General features: G+C 35.8%; 1 protein-coding gene across 2 annotated transcripts in view; it reads left to right on the top strand.

The window, feature by feature from the left end:
• The window catches only part of MAP2K4 (mitogen-activated protein kinase kinase 4), a 126,682-nt gene that overhangs the window by 4,914 nt on the left and 105,091 nt on the right, over positions 1-16,677 (top strand). The window contains exon 2 of one of the 2 annotated variants that reach the window (XM_037155829.2): positions 3,308-3,340. The exons of the other annotated variant lie outside the window; for it this stretch is intronic. Coding sequence (XP_037011724.1) covers positions 3,308-3,340 — 33 coding nt within the window. The remainder of the gene's footprint in view (positions 1-3,307; positions 3,341-16,677) is intronic. 2 annotated transcript variants of the gene reach the window in all.

Genomic DNA, 16,677 nt, shown 5'->3' with positions numbered 1-16,677 from the left:
TACACTGGTATTTTGTATTTGGAGACATTTTGATTAGGAATTTACAAGTAAGTAGGAAACTTTAATTAGGCCTTGAGGCCCAAGAGGCCAGTGTAGATATGCAAGGTAATAGATCTCTTTGTACACTATACCTAATATATAAAAGGGACACATTTAGCATAAGAATTAATAACATATGTTGCCATCCTGGATACGTCTGCCATCTAGGCAAATCACTCTCCCTGCCAGTGGGCATGGGTTAGCTTCTATTCCTTTCCTCCCAACTCCAGAAAGTCTTCATGTGTCTCTTTATACTCTCAGCTTGGTTGGGAATTAATGGATACTCGTAGAAAGGATTCAAGGACAAGGGGTGGTAAGATTGGACTAACTTGTGGCTACACAGTGAAAGAGGGAGCATTGGCCAGTAGTTAAACACAGCTCAAGATGGACCTTTTGGAAAAAAAATAACAATCACATCATACACAGCTTGATTCTTGAAGATCAACACATCATTATTCACCACAGGGAAAGACAGCAGCTTTTTCAAACTGCATTTCATCTTACCAACAATCACTCAAATAAAAATTTAAAACAGGTAAACAAGATAAATGTTGCCAAATATAGCTCTGCCATGTGTTTGACATGCCTGTGTTCATTGCCTGGCTTTGCTAAAATGTAAGGGACATGAAGGGGTTCCCCTGATGTGTTTGCCAGTATCCCTGATATCTGGGTTAGTTTCCAGTGGGGGGACAGGAGGTGGGGTATCCTTTTTTGGAGTTGTTAAAGTCCTCAGGACACCAGGCAGTGTCTAGGCAGGGCTGTAGCAGAAATGTGGAGGTTTGGTGGGGATTCCCCTGCCCTCTGGAGTTCTTCCCTTTTAATTGTCTAAGATGGCTGAAGAGAATGAAGGGAGAGGGAGGACTGGTTTTGCATAGGTTAAGCTGGTCTGGTAGGGAAGGTGCCACAATCACTGCTCACGTGGGGGAGAGACCAGGAATAATAATGACTATGAAAATATTCACCTACTTTATTCCAGGCTCTGTGTTGGACATTTTAGACAGATCACCTTATTTAATCATCACAAAACACTTTCGTATATTATTATTTTATCATACAGATGAGAAAATTGAGGCTTATAGAAGTTAGAGTCTCTCCATGGGTGTATTAGGCTTAATTGAAAAGGTTTGAAATGATAATAGAGCATTAAAGTTATATAACCAGAAAAAATAAGTGTAATTGGCCACAGGGAGGAAAAAGAACTGGTGTATTTGATTAGTATTTACCAAATCATGAATGGTTCTGGACGATGCAGACAACCTGGAATTACTAAATTAATGTGGCTCCCTTTTAAGCTTGGGAAAGGTGAAGTAAGGAAAGCTAAGGAAATAGCAGGAAATCTTGTGGGGCTTACTCTAAGTACAGTGGAACCAGACATTCTGGGCAAGCTTAAATAAATTCTTAGATGTTAGAACTATAATGATGTACTATGAGTAATTTAGCAGTTTAAGACACGTTAACACTTTGAGGTTAAAGCTTTAAAATGACAAACAACTAGACTCCTTGTGCTTGTGTCAGAGGAAGACTTGGTGGCTTGGCCTATGGCACAGGTGGCAAACACAAGGCCCACAGGCCAAATCTGGCCCTCCACCTTTCTTTATCTGTCTGGCACCTTGCTTCTACCTGGTGGTAGCGCCTAGAGCTCTCACTTAACTGTTAAGGAATGCTCCTTTTCCCATTCATGTTGATATTTTGTTCACCTTTTCTCTCACCTTTTATTTTTGCTACTTAGTAGTAACTGTTGCCTGTATTTAGAGCTAAAAAGAAAAGAGTAACTATTGCCTTAAAATTGTTTCAGTGTTGCATCACCTTCCTCTCTAGCTGTGGTACAGGTGAACTTTCCCTTCCTTCCTCTAGGGGGAGCATGTGGGAGCCTGGCTTTGGACCCCTGGCCCAGGCTCCTCTGCTCTCTGTCCCACTGCTGCTTCCAAAGAGCCAGTTCCCTTTCCTCCTGACTTACGCGCAGCTCACTTTGCTTGGCAGTAGGCTAGCTGGCTTTTAGTTGCTTCGGTTTCTAAGACCCATGGATGTTTGATTTTTTTTTTCTTCTTCCTGAAGTCTTCATGTTGCTTGTCTGGTGGGGCATGTATTGAGCTTCAGTGGAAGTGTCTGTGCCCTGCCTCCAGGTGTGCCCCCAGTACCTCTGTCCCATGAAGTTTTGCCATTTGTGTCATTAGGTAGTAAACAGTGGGTTACTTTTGTGTACCAAGGTAACCTTCATGTCACACTAGTTACATTAGGATTTTCAAGTTTTCTACAAAAAGGTGATATCCTTATCTACTTAAATTCTAAGTATTTTGATAACTAGATGGGAGAGACTGCTTAATCATATTCTTCCTTTAGTCCTGGTTTTTCATACAAGTTTTGATGGAATTTGTATAAGTACAAGTTTGAATGGTATTCTAAATGTACTTTCTCCATTTTGTTTCCCAAAGTAGTAGTAGTAAGCACAGGTATAAGTAGACTTCTAAGAATACCAGCTATTTACCCAATGAAAAAGGGGATGAAAGAAGATTTTGAGAAGGCTATTGTTTTAAATAGCTTATTTTACTGGGCGTATTTTATTAAAAAAATTATATCTGTGTACACTGTATGCATAAGGGACAACCAGATTCAACTGGATTTGGAAAAATGTGTGCATGTTTCTAAGGAGAATTCACAGTTTTTCTTATAACTAAAGTCCTGCTCTGTCTTATCATTCCTAGAGACACGGACTTTTTTTTTTTGGCAGGCCTACTCTAGAAGAATTTTAGCACCTCTCAGTAGTTCATTGTCTTATCATTTGGAGGTAGCTGACTAGAAAATGTTTAGGTTCACAACTTATGAACTACTAAACCTTTTGAATCCTAGTTAGTAATTAATCATGATTGGTTCTAAGGCAATAATTTGAGTTAATAAAACAGCTTGTAATATTCTGAATTTGTAGGTTGAAAGAATTGACAAATCTATCTCAAAAATTATTCTTAGCTTCCAAGGGCTAATAACTATTTTGTTTTGTTTTTTTTAATTGAATAGACTATGAAGTATAAAGGTAAAGACACTAACTTTTACAATGTAAACTGGATTTCAATTCTGTAATAAAGTACATCTACATTGGAAAAAGCTGAATTATTAAAGAAATATGTTATATCTGTGATGGTGGGGGCTCTGTGATTTGAACTGTTTTTAAATTTATTTTATTCAAATTGTTATATAAAAATGCAACATCATGTTCTAATTTTGGTTTGTTTGATTTACAGTAAATGAACTGGAATTATCTCTTTTACTTTAGGCTTTCAGATAAACTTCTGTGAAAAGGCACAAAGTAAGCTACACATTTTATGATACTATGCTATTATTTTTTTCATATCCATCTTGGTATTGGGAATGTGTCTACTATTGTTTTAACTAACCAACCATGGCAATTTTACATTAAAAGAGCTTCCATTTTTCATTCTTTTTCCAAATGCAAAAAAATTGTTGTTATATTCTCATTTTGTTTGAAATTGAAACAGAAGAAAGACATACACATTCTAATGTGTATGTATATGGAAAGATTTGTATATATGTTTGGATGTATGTAGGCAGAGAAAGAAAAGTAGCTTTAGAAAGATGTGTACAGGTACACAAAGGTATATATAGGTGTTCATGTGTAGATAGGAGTATGTACATACATAGGTAGTCATGCCTAACTATAATTTAAGTCGCAAGTTGAGGTAAGTTCACTTTTAAGATTTTGGTACAAAAAGTGTATAACTGTATCAGAGGTCTCATGCTTTAAAATTAATTTACTTAAGCCATACATTTAATTCATTTTATTCCTTTTTTCTTTAAAACAAAGCCCGCTTTCTTCTTCCTGCCTCCCACCACCCCCCATTAGAAGCCAGTGTATTATATTCAAACACTAGTCTTCATAAAATACAGAATACGTTTTTTATTAAAAAGCAAAACTTGTAAAGCTAAAAGAAATGCATTCTAAGGTTAAATATCACTGTATAAAATGCAGTTTAAAAAAAAATCCCAACTCAAGGAGACTGTTTTACAATTAACATAAAAGGATCCCAAAATATGATGTAACGAGTTTCATCTTCTGCTTATCTATTTATAGAGTGGGGAAGAACGATGACCACTTTTCTGTATGTACTAGTCTTCTCTCCTTAGCCTTACTGAAATATAATTGACATATAATGTTGTGTAAACTTAGTGTGTACAACATGATGACTTGAGATACTTATACATTGTGAAATGATAACAGTAATAGAGTTAGTTAACACTTCCATAACCTCAAATCATTAACTTTTTGTGAACATTTAAGATTTATTCTTTTAGCAACTTTTAAGTATATAATACAATATTATTAACTGTAGTTAGCATGCTGTACATTTTAGATCCCCCAATATGTATCATGCTTAAGAATGTTAGTTCAAAGGAAACAAAGTTTAACCTGGAGAAAATATTTCTGTTTCTAAATTTTCTGATGAAGGCAAATACTTGATTTCTGTTGGTTGAACACTGTGACTTCCTTTGAAATGATTAGAATAGTTATGAAACTACTCTTTGAAATGAAAAGAGTAGTTAGCAATGATTTATTTCTTGAGTGGTTCACCCACAGTGTAAATATATAATGAATAATAGAGTGAGGTACCTACATCCTGAGTTAATTTTTTTAATTGCTCCATTATTGTCATCCTTCTCTTACCTTAAATTAAAAATAGTGTATAATTCCCTCCCCATAATGAACATACATACGATATATATGTAATGAAGTTACAGCTATTTTATGCTATCTTTTAATTTTAACATATTTGCTATGAAAATTTTTAGCATCCATTTACCTTTTAATATAAAATATTTCTGTTTAGTATTTAATTTAATTTTTATATACTGACATGAAATTAAAGAAAAATGCCAGTTTTTAAAATTTAAAACTGCATACACATTGTTGCCTTTTTTGTCTTAGTTCTATTGTGAGCATAAGAGAAATGTATTGATTTTTGTTAAGTTTAAAATGTGTATACAATGTCTACAAATAGCTTTGTAGGTAGATTAAAAATGCTATTAGATTAAATGGCCCTGTTCCTTTCCCATTGTTATAACAGGTTTGCAGTGTTGCCTCCTTCAGTACACATGGAAGAATCTAACACAGGAGCATATATAGTCCCACTTTGATGCTTGCTTTGGGTTGCCTTCACTACCTCATTGTACTATGACTGTTTTCTCACATCTCCCTTTTTATTTCTTCCTCTCCTCTTTATTTTCCAGCTTTTGGGATTCAACACAGTTCTATACATTCATTCATAAAGCACATATTTGACACATAGGTACCATAAAGTGAAGAAGATTATTGGTCCTTGCCCTTAGTGTGTGCCTACTGCAGTGGGTGAGAGTTGACCCTTTGTTGGTTGTTAGGTGTTCGAGTACTGATGCTACTGATTGTTGAGTAGCTAAACCCAGTGTGCAGGTGCAGATGTGTGCTGGGCACCTTTGCCCCTGTTGTTCTGTTGTGAGACAGAAGAAGCATGAGTGGTGCTCTGGGTCTCATGATAGCTTCTTTCCTGACTGGGGACCATGGTTCAGCGATCCAGCAATGGGCCTGCCCTGCTGTGGAGTTAAGTAGAGGTGTCTGTGATGGCTTGGAGCTTCAGTGGAAGACTTTAAAAGAAGGGGCACACATGTGAGAAAGGGTTGGAGCTGGGATGTTGGTAGGGATGGCTGGCTCCAAGTTGACAGCATTTCTTTTTGCATTCTTGATACCGTATTTTAGAATTAGTTTTCAGTTGCTTATATATATTAAACATTTTTTCCAAAACTGGTCTGGTGATTAACAAGTCTTAAAAGTTAAAACTGCTATTTTATAATGTTTGCAGATAGTCTGTCTTCCAGTTTGCTCTGGAATATAGATATGAACTTGATGTTAAAAGTTGTCACTCAGTTCTTTAAAACTGGAGGGCTTGGAATTACTGAAGTAGTGTGTTCTCATCTATTAGAAAACACTCTAGTGTCACAATGTTCAATTTTATTCTAAAGTTTTTAAAAATTATCAGAAAAACTTATAGTATTTAATTCATTAAAAATAATTTAACAGAGGGGGCCAAAGTAGGTTTACAGTTGTATGTGAAACAGTTTTTTCTTATATTGGTTATTAATTATTGTAGTATTTTCCATATGAACAACCATAAACCTACTTTTGCCCCACCTTCTGTATCATACAGTAGTTGTAGGAGGAGATGGGGCAAAAGAGAACAAAATTAGATATTGGTGAAGGTCCAGTACCTTTGATACTGCTGCTTCAAAGGCTCAATTCTCCATCACAAATCAAAAAGACTTATTGTAAGATAATTCTGATGACTAATGGAAGCTCTGAAAGATTAATTTTTTTCCCACTGTTTGACTTTCACATAGTTTTTGTTTTTCATATTGCTACATCACTATTCCAATCAGTTTATTATAATTGCCTGTTGCGAGTTAGTGGAGTTTTATTGGAGATGTGTGTGTAGGTACTTACACACACAAGTTAATAGTGTGAGATTACATATTTAATTTTGCAATCATTTTAATAGAAATTTAATAAATATCCACTTTTCACCTCATTTTTTCAGTTATAATTTGTACACTTTTTGATTTTTTAAATATATATGTTTAAGATGATATGTATTTAAGATAATAAGTAATAGATAAAGTTATAATTATTTAAAAAGATGTTATATTTCTTTTAACACTGTTGGATCATTGAATTTTTCTGAAGTCTGAATGTAAGACAACTTAAGGGAAAACATTCTTTACAATGTAGAGCAACATTTAGAAGGTCGATTAATTTATCATTTGAAAATAATTTTGAACTTGTACAGGTGTTTATGTGAGTTATGATCAAGTTTGAATTACTGTATCTTAGTGGCTTTAATGAGCTAACTTGTAAACACCATTATTTAGGATATGATTTACTTTGCTTTATAAAACCAGTTTTTTGAAGGGGCTAGTAGATTTGCCTAGAAACAAAGTGTTTGAGAAATTCTTTTATAAATGTCAAATTTACTTTAGTGTATCAGCATTCTGTTTTTTTATTTAGATGGGAATTATGGCCCATTAAGGATTTGAGGGCATAGGAATTTTCCTGAGAAAATAACAGAACCCTGTGCTCATCTAAATGAGACTACTTGGCAGTTGGACAAATAGTCTGTTGATAGTTTAGTTTTTACACGAGGGATCTTTAGCCCCCTTTTTCCCTTCTGTTCTGCAATGTATTTTTAGCCCTTGGCTATAGAGTTCTTGAGTGCTACAGACAAGTTTGGATAGTGTTGAATTTTTCTGTAGCTTTGCCTTTTACACTTTTGGTAGCTTTTAATGGCCTTTAAAAGTTGTTTTACTTGGGAATGTTTGCATAGCAATAAGATCTTTATTTAGAAAATTACATGCTCTAGAGGTGACTGCTATTCTGGAATTGCTAATAGATATTAAATAGTGATTGCTTTGGGAGAAAAAATGGAGGTATTTTAATGACAGGTTCTCATTTCATTGTGAAACTCTCTTTTAAGGTAAGTATCCCTAATTGTTTTTAAATAGGTAATAATTAAAAGGAAACAATAAAGAGTAGGATGGATGTTTCTTGAATCTTTCTAGAAATTTGAGTATGTAATTAATATGTTTACTGACCTGATAAGAGATGTGATAAAAGAAGATGTTTTGCTTAAGAGTTTTTGACGTTGTTGGAGGTGGAGTATAAAAAGCCAGGGGAAGGGAGGAGTGGAGGAGAGGGACAGGCCATTCTGCATTTAAAATGAAAAGCTTAGAAAACTCAGCTGATTCAAATTTCCATTTCCCATTTTATGTAGCAAAAATCTACACCCAATGACTAATATTTTATTATTTGAAATTTTTAAAAGTCAGCTAAGTTTTTCAGCAATCCTAAGAAACAGAATGACCACATTTGTTACTGTTGGAGTTCAGCAAGGTTTATTTAAAATTATATAGATCCTGAAGTAAGTTAAAATGAGACTTTTGTGGGATTTGCCATAAGCTCAACTAGCATCCAGTATATCTTCTTCATTATCTTTGTGGGTCATGGTAAACTGCCAATGGAAAGTCCATCTGCTTGGAAACAGCTTTTATATTAATCAAAACTCAAGAATGGTAGTATGGTATAGGCAGAGTCAAGATTTATGTAGTCCCCTTATACATTATACCATGCCAAGGGGAATGTTGCCTAATCATCTTTTATATTGGAAGTGGTGAAAACATTAATTTCTCCTGAAAAATGGGTCTTGATGCTAGAAGAAGGAAGGTTTCATTTTGAACAACTATTATGCCTTCAGAATCATTTGAGAAAGCTTAATGTGTGATATTTTTGAGCAAGAAAACAATTAGTGATTCATGCACATTGCAGAAAGTTTCCATTCAGCTACCAGTTAAACTTAATTCTTAACAATGAAGGGATATTTGACAAAACTTTTGTGGTTGAACAGATACAGAACAGAAATGCTATAGAAAGTTTCCAGAGTTTCCTAATTAAATCCCAAGGTAATGAGAGTGGTTTTTAATTTAGCTTATAAATTTAGGGGGATAGTTTTCAAACAAGGTGTTAGCAAATAGTTCAATTATCACTACATGATTTTATGAGTGCTTTCAATCCAGACACAAGTGTCTAGATGAAAAGATGTGTACTAGACATGTTGGTGTTCATCTTCTCATTAGGGAGAATGAAGTGAATATTCATCAGAAATGAACATCAAGTGTATTCAAGCATATTTACTCCCTTTTAGAGAACCTCTTATGTTTAATAAATGGAAGTCCAAATTTGACAATTGACAAATGTATATGCACCATTCATGGTAAGAGGCACTGGTTCTTTAAAGATGAATTAAATCCAGAGCCCGCTGTAAAGAAGCTTATGTTTGACATGAGACAGACTATGTAGTGGTAATAATAATAGATGACTTCTTTACTGTGTGTCAGATTTTGTTAGAAATAAATCCTCTTCTAACTCCTTTAATTCTTACAACAACCTTATGAAGTAGGTAAAATAATTATTTAAGTGAGAAAACTGAAGCATTGAAAGATGAAGTAAATTTTCCAGCCCTGGCTGGTGTAGCTCAGGGGATTGAGCTCAGGCTGTGAACCAAAGGGTTGCCGGTTCAATTCCCAGTCAGGGCACATACCTGGGTTGCAGGCCAGGTCCCCAGTGGGGGCCATGTGATAAACAACCACACACTGACATTTCTCTCCATCTCTTTCTTCCTCCCTTCCCCTCTCTCTAAATAAATAAATAAAGTCTTAAAAAATTTTTTTCCAAAGTCATATAGTTAATGAGTGATAGAACTGTGTGACCTTGGTCTGATCACAGATTACATGCTATGAAACATAGTGTTTTATTGATTCTTGAAAGCAAGCACTGGGCACTCATAGGAATGGTTTTTGAGGGGTATGCATTTGCAAATGGTCATGAGATGTAGACTTACCATTTATATCATGTCTGATTTTCCTGAAGCCAGAGAATTTCATAATGCTATCTGATAAGCCCACCAGAATATTAAGTGGAGAGATTTCTTCTTGTGGCACTGAAGCTAAGGGACATAGTAGATCTATCACTAGGGAAAAATGTTTAATAAAAAAACCCTGAATTAATCTGACAGAATAAATAAATAAACATTATTTGGACGGATGTGGAAAATCCTCAAATGACTTATGTGTCTGGAAAACAGCTGATCAAGATCAAGTAGGTCAGGAGACTCAGTAGAGTCAGTGAACAAAGCAGCATAGCCAGGCATTGCATGAGGACAGATTTGTATATGGACTCTCTTAACAGTGAGTTGATGCTTTAAAAAAAGTAATGTCCCTCCTACCTTCTTTTACTTAGGGGTAGAAGAGAGAACATTATTTAATTTTTAAAAACTTTTAATTATAGTAGTTTTCAAACACAAAAAGAATAGTATAAGGAACTGCCATGTGCCCATTACATAGCAGCAGTAACAGCACGTGGCCAGTCTTCATTCGTTCCTCCTCCCGGCATCTGTCTCTCCTGAAATATCTTAATTAGTTAATTAAGTTAATTAACTTAAGACACTCAGAATAAGTTAATTCTGAGTGTCATTCATTTCATCCACATATCTGTCAGTCATATGTCTGCTAAGTGACAAAGACTCTTAAGCACATAACCTCAATGCCGTTATTACACCATTAAATACACGAAACAACATCAGATAGCCACTCACTGTTCAGATTTCCTCAAATGCCTTACAGATGCTGTGTTTATAGTTGATTTGTTCCAGTTGAGATCTTATACACATTGCACTTGGTTGATACATCTCTTAAGGTATCTCTTAAGTTTCTTTAGATCTAAGAGTAGTTTCCTCTTCTCTCCGTTATTGCCATTTATCCATTGAAAATATTGGGTCCTGTATTTGGTAACATTTTACACATTTTGGATATGGTTGATTGATTATCCAGCTTCCTGATGTGATCCTTTTAGTAATTAGTGTTTTACATGTTCCTCTTTGCATTTCCTGTGAATTGGTAGCTGGGTATAGAAGCTTGATCTCATGTGATTCCGTTTTTTTTGGCAGGAACACTTCCTAAGTAGAGCCATGCGTTTCTTGTTGCATCACATCAGGAAGCATGTGATTTCTGGTTGTAGGTCTTGTTAGGACTGATCAGTGGGTTTAGGTGCTATCAGTGTAGGCTGCAGGGCCCTATCAGCCTTCCCTTGGTGCTCTGGCCACCTTCAGTGGTTTTTGTCTAAGTTAATTCTTTGATTAGGAGCTGGTTAACTTTTGTTTCCAAACATCTGTGGGCTCTGCAACTAGTAGCTGTAGTCTGTCTCCACCCCACTCCCACAAGAAAGGAAGGAAGACAAGAAGGAAGGAAGAAAAGGAAGGGAAAAGTCTTGTAGTTTGGGGGGCATACAATTGAATGAAAATTATAGAATTAAGCATTGACCACCTCTGACTAAACTGTACCACTATTGAAGGATGTGAAATTTTATGTATATATGGACACCACACACAAAACCATTTATTGTGATCTTTTTGTACTTTGAGAGAATTAAAACTTGACATTTATTTTTCATACTCTAGAATATGAGTTGACCTATTCATTAATCAGGGTTCTTTTTAACTTTTTAAAAATCTCTTAATTTCTGAAGATAATTTTAAAAATGTCAAAGAATAATTCTTTACTTTTTTTAATGAAGTTGTGGAACCAGTGGGTACGTGAGACCAGTTCTGCTAAGGTAAGATCAACCCTGACTGGAGTGCAGCTCTGTATATAACTTATATTCAATGTTCAGAGTGCTCAGGGCCTTTGGGGCATTGTCTCCTCAGTACTTGGGGTCCAGAATTAGTCATTGGAAGACCCTCTGTGAGAATAGAATAAGAGTTTTCATTCAGAATATTAAATAACCTGGTAAAATACTGTGTTCCAGTTAGTAATGATCTCTTCAGTGACAGGTAAATTCTTGTCCACAGGTTTAATTTATTCACCCTTCAGTAGTAACAATTTCTTAACCAACTGTCCCTTTTCACTATTCCTATTCAGTCATCCATCTTGTAACTAAATTGTCAGAATTTCTCATGATATTCTAAAACTGACTTGATCTTATACAGATGTAAGTAACAAATCAGAGAAATTTCAGTCATAATACTCTCCTGTACTTATATATTCAGGAATTAGATAGGATACAACAGACCCTCTTTGAGTGCAATTTACTCTTGATTAATATTACTTTATTCTAACCTTTTAAAAATCTAAATGTATAGTCCTGGCCAGGTGGCTCAGTTGGAGTGTCATCCTGTGTACCAAAAGCTTGTGTGTTCTATCTCCAGTTGGGTTGTGTACAGGAGGCAACTTATTGATATTTCATTCTCACACTGATGTTTCTGTCTCTCTTTCTCCTCCCTCCCTCTCTCTCCACCCTTTCTCCTCACTCCCCCCCTTTCTTCCTTCCTCTTCCCACCCCCCTTTCCTCTCTAAAATCAATAAAAGCATATCCTTAGATGAGGATAAAAAAAAAACCCCAGCTCAATTGATAGAACCCATTTATGGGTAACAAATAGTACTTAATTGTGTTCACTAAGAAATAAAAGTGTTATTCACATCTTCATGATTTTTAAATTGGGAGGTTTTATTCAGTGGAATCCAAAGAAACTATTCAGATGCTGGTGAGAGGAGTATAATAGTGCTTTGTGTAGAAGATGCTTGTTCATTTTCTACCTCTGTTATTTGCTTTAGTAGTAACATAGTTGGATCTGAATTTAAATTTAGAATGCAAATCATTACTTACAATTTCTTTGACAGGTAATAGTATAATGCAGCACTGAAATGGAAAAAGTTGAACATACAGAAGATTTCCACATGTCCTGTAACTTTAGACAGTGAAAAATGGCAAATATCTTTTTAAGAGCCAGAAGTTGGCTAACTCATGTGCCATGAGGAACTCATCAGTGAGGAACTTTTCTCTAGTCAAAGCTTCCTGCTTTTTCAGGGAATCACATAACTTCTAGTTATACATATTTTGATTGAGAAGAAAATGAAGGAACAAATTAGACCTACCAAGAAATACAGATAAAATCCCCAGTTGAGCTGTATGAGTGAACACTATTTGTCCCAAAGTTAAGTAAAAAACTTAAGCTTGGCCATGGCTGGTGTAGCTCAGTGGATTGAGCGTGGGCCTGCAAACCAGACAATCACGGTTCAATTCCCAGTCAGGGCACATACCTGGGTTGCAGGCTGGTTCCCTGCAGGCCAGTTCCCAGCAGGGGACGCACGTAAGGCAACCATACATTGATGTTTCTCTCCCTCTCTCCTTCCCTTCCCCTCTAAAGATAAATAAAAATTAAAAAAAAAAACAAACAACAACCAGGTATTTCTAACTTAAAAAAAAAACAAAAAAACACAAAACTTAAGCTTGGATTATTCATTAATTCAGGAAATGCTTGAGTTCTTATGATATTACAGGTGCAATTACATAAAATACTGTGTCACTGGACTGCTATATCTAACCAGAGGTCAGAAGTCATCCAGACAGATAATTAGGTTCTGAGTGTCGAGAATGTGTATGTTGAAATATTGACTGTCTACCTAAAAAAGGAACGGGTTATTATATAGATACGGTAAGACATTGATGGCTAATTAAAAATTACAAAGTGTGGTTTTTGTGTATCTCCTCTGCATTTATTAAGTTATTGCTAAACTATTGATGATATTGTAGAATTGGGAAAGTCATCTTTGAAATGAAGCTTTACTTTTGCTTTAGGTAGGGCAGCCAGTCAGCTAGCTCCTGGAACAGAGCAGTAACTAGCTCACTGGATTTTGAGTGCAGGTTGTCTCCAGCCACAAATGGTCAGTAAAATTGAGCCTTATTGTTGTTTAAAGGTGCTATTCAGTAGTAAAAGTTTATAGGAAGGCTTTCCAAATTACCTTAATTGAATTAAAAATATATGCAAAATTATGTGTATGAAAAAAATTGATTCCTTCTTTTGCCTTTCTGAATTCCTAAGGACATATGTGAAAAGCAGAGTTATTATAGGTAAAGTTTTATATGGTTGTGTGAATTTTTTGCTTTGGGGATAGTGTAATTGAGCAATAGGATGAGGGAGTCACGTGTTTCCTGGAGAGCGGAGAAAAGTCATCTTGGAATAAAAAGTTAACTGTAATCCATTGTGGAGCCAAATAAAAAGGAAAATAAGTAAATAAGGCCCTCTGTCTGGTTTTCCTGAGTTAGTGTAATGTGGTTGTATATGTGCATTCTTTGCTTAAAAAAAAAGACCTTTATGAAATCAAAAGTGTGGTATTTGAAGGACTTCTGGCTTGATAATCCTGATAATATGTTGATAATATGATGATAATCCTTGGTAAATCTACTATTGATATAGAGAAACATATATTGATACATAATATCTTTTCATTTCATCTTAATTAAAATATTTTAAACTTGCTTTTAGGCTTACTTACAGATTTCAATAGTATAAAATATCAGTTACAAGTATTAATAGACATTAAAAGATTTATTTCTTGAAACTGACTTCTGTTGCCTTTAGAAAATCTTAACATTTTTCACTTTTCTATATGCCAAATGTTGACACTCAGGTATTTTCTGACAGCAACTGAGTGTCCACTTGTTATTGGTGGAAGATGAGTTCTTGCAGTGTCATAGGAAAAGAATTTCCTGAGACCTGGAGGAGGAAGGGCCTCTGTAGTAAACTTTACTGGTGATGTAAAATTAAAGGGTTTCCCCTCCTGACTTCCCAGTGTCCCATACCTGCCCACCTCATCATGGAGAAAATCCAACTTTGTCTTCAGTAAGGGCCAGTGTGAAGGCCACCATCCAGAGTTTCTGCTCCATATTCAAGTCCCATCCAGCCCAGCCCAACCCAACCCAACCCAACCCAACATTCACTAGCTTAGCGTGTGTTTCCAGCTGCAGTCCATTGCTGTGCTGAGGTATTCAGGCTCCCTGGAGTCATTGCAACCATGGGGCCTTTTGGCTGTTAAGCCCACATGGCCATGGAGAGAACAGGCAAGTGCACTGTGTGAATGCTGGTCATCTAGAGAGAGAAACAGAGAGAAAGAGACAGAGTATAGTAGAGTTCATTAATTCATACTGGTGGATATCCTATTTGACAAAAGTCTATCTTTGTTATGTAGTTGATAATATTATTTTAAGTAAACCTTTTAAGAAGGAGAAGCGAGATCCAGCTGTTTTGGTAGATCCTCAGTTTGAGTATTAAATACATTACCTGTGAATACATTACCTGTCAGCTCACATATAGATCTCTGTAGCCTGTGTCCTGGAGCTACTATTAGACCTCTAGGTCAGCGGTCTTTAGCCAAGAACAGCCCTGTTTTTCCTTAATTGTATTGTGCAGGTGTTCTTTTACTCACATCATCACACACACACACACACACACACAAAAGGTTTGAAATACTTTTCAAGTACTTTTGAAGGATTGAAAAAATATTGGTGGCCTAGTGATAATTATATGGTTAATGTGTTTATATCATTTACGGGTGACGAAATGTTAAAATGGTAATGATAGAATGTTATGGGGTTTACCAAGCGGGAAAATAAATGTGATATTAAGACCAGTGAGCACTTGGTTCCTGGTTGGAGTTCAAGCACACTGTTCTGTGAATACCTGCTGTATATGCTCCCCTGCCTCTACAGTGAGGTTGGTTGGAAGCTACTGCGTGAGCTCGGGGGAATGATGAAAGTCGGAGCAAGCCTTGTGACTTTTTTTGACAGAGCTTTCCTGAGTTTTTGTGTTATGTGCCTTGTCCTGCTAGAAAGATGCCTACCAAAGAGTAAGAGTATTGGCTTCTTTTAGAAAGCTCAGTTGTGTGGGTAGTTTTTCAGAAATCCTAATATTGGTACATGGTCAGACAGTAACATAAAACTTTGGGGAGCTGATGGGGAAGTTAGTTAGAATGTTGAGGGGTCTGATTGGGAGGAAGAGCACTCTATGGCCTACACATCATAGAAGTAGGAATGACTTTGGCTGTTCTGCATAGAAACTTTTGTTGGAATTGACCAACATGGTGTTTGTGTCTCACATGTGCCCTGGGGCTGCTGTGGGTATGTTTACAAATTTGAGGCTTAACAATATGAATGAGCTGTGGATTTGGCTAAGTGTTAGGCATTATGCGGATTTAAAGTGTTCTCAGCACCTTGACAAGGTGCTGACTACCTTTACCAATTTGCTATGCTTTAACCATTCCCCCTTCTTGGCTAGAATCTCAGCATCAAGCATAGCAATAGTTCTTCTATTGTATGTGAATGGAATTAGTGCAGGTATGTAGCAGCTTAGGCCTTTCTTAGTAAGGATTGTGAAGGATGATGGTATGCAAGAGAACTCTGTATAACCTGCAGAGAAGTGAAAAACTCAGAGTTACTAGCACATGTCTTCCTCTTCTACACTGGGGTGGAGGTTGTGATGACAATAATGGCAGCCACCTCTGGGTATCCATTTGGAATCTTCTCTAGGTGTGTGGGTAACTGGAATTTCAACTGTTTTTAGATTTTCATGGAAGCTGTGCTTACAAAATAATTGGAACATGGCATTGTGGGGGTAGTTGTCTTGGATAAGCTTTTTCTATTGTGTCAGAGATTAAAATGTTAAATTTGGCTGTTCCATATACCTTAAATTTCTCAAAAGATATCATTTGTGAAATATTATAAAATGGTAGGGTATGGAAGTGTCCAAGGTGTATTTAATAGATATACGAAACTGTCTGTATTTTTAAACCCCCCCCCTTTTTTTTTAACTTCTCTAGGCCTCCATAAAATTGGTTTCTTTTAGAAAGCTCTGGTTTGGAGCTTTCTCCAAACCAGAGGAGATTTTAACTAAACCAGAAACAATAAATGCTTAATGTAGGAAAACTGAAATGAAGAAAAGCAGAAAAAAAACCAATCACCTATAATTTTAGCACATTGAATTAGTCACCAGTGATATTTTGGAGAATGGCATGTGTATTTTAAATTACTATTCTCAGGTATGCTTTTATTAAAATGATAATTTATTAGATATTTCTTATTGCCTGATTTTAAAAAAACACCTTATTATTTATTAACATTTTCTTGTGTCAGTAGTCTTTTATAGTGGGTTTTTTTTTGGCGGTAGTATAGTATTCCAGTTATAGATGTGCCATAATTTTTATAACTAGTCTAGCATAAAT

The sequence above is a fragment of the Artibeus jamaicensis genome, unplaced genomic scaffold (assembly GCF_021234435.1).
Source record: "Artibeus jamaicensis isolate MK-2021 breed Jamaican fruit bat unplaced genomic scaffold, CSHL_Jam_final contig_781, whole genome shotgun sequence".
In the NCBI taxonomy this organism is placed as follows: Eukaryota; Metazoa; Chordata; class Mammalia; order Chiroptera; family Phyllostomidae; genus Artibeus; species Artibeus jamaicensis.
Note: the sequence above shows the minus strand (reverse complement) of the source record. Positions and strands in the feature narration are given on the sequence as shown.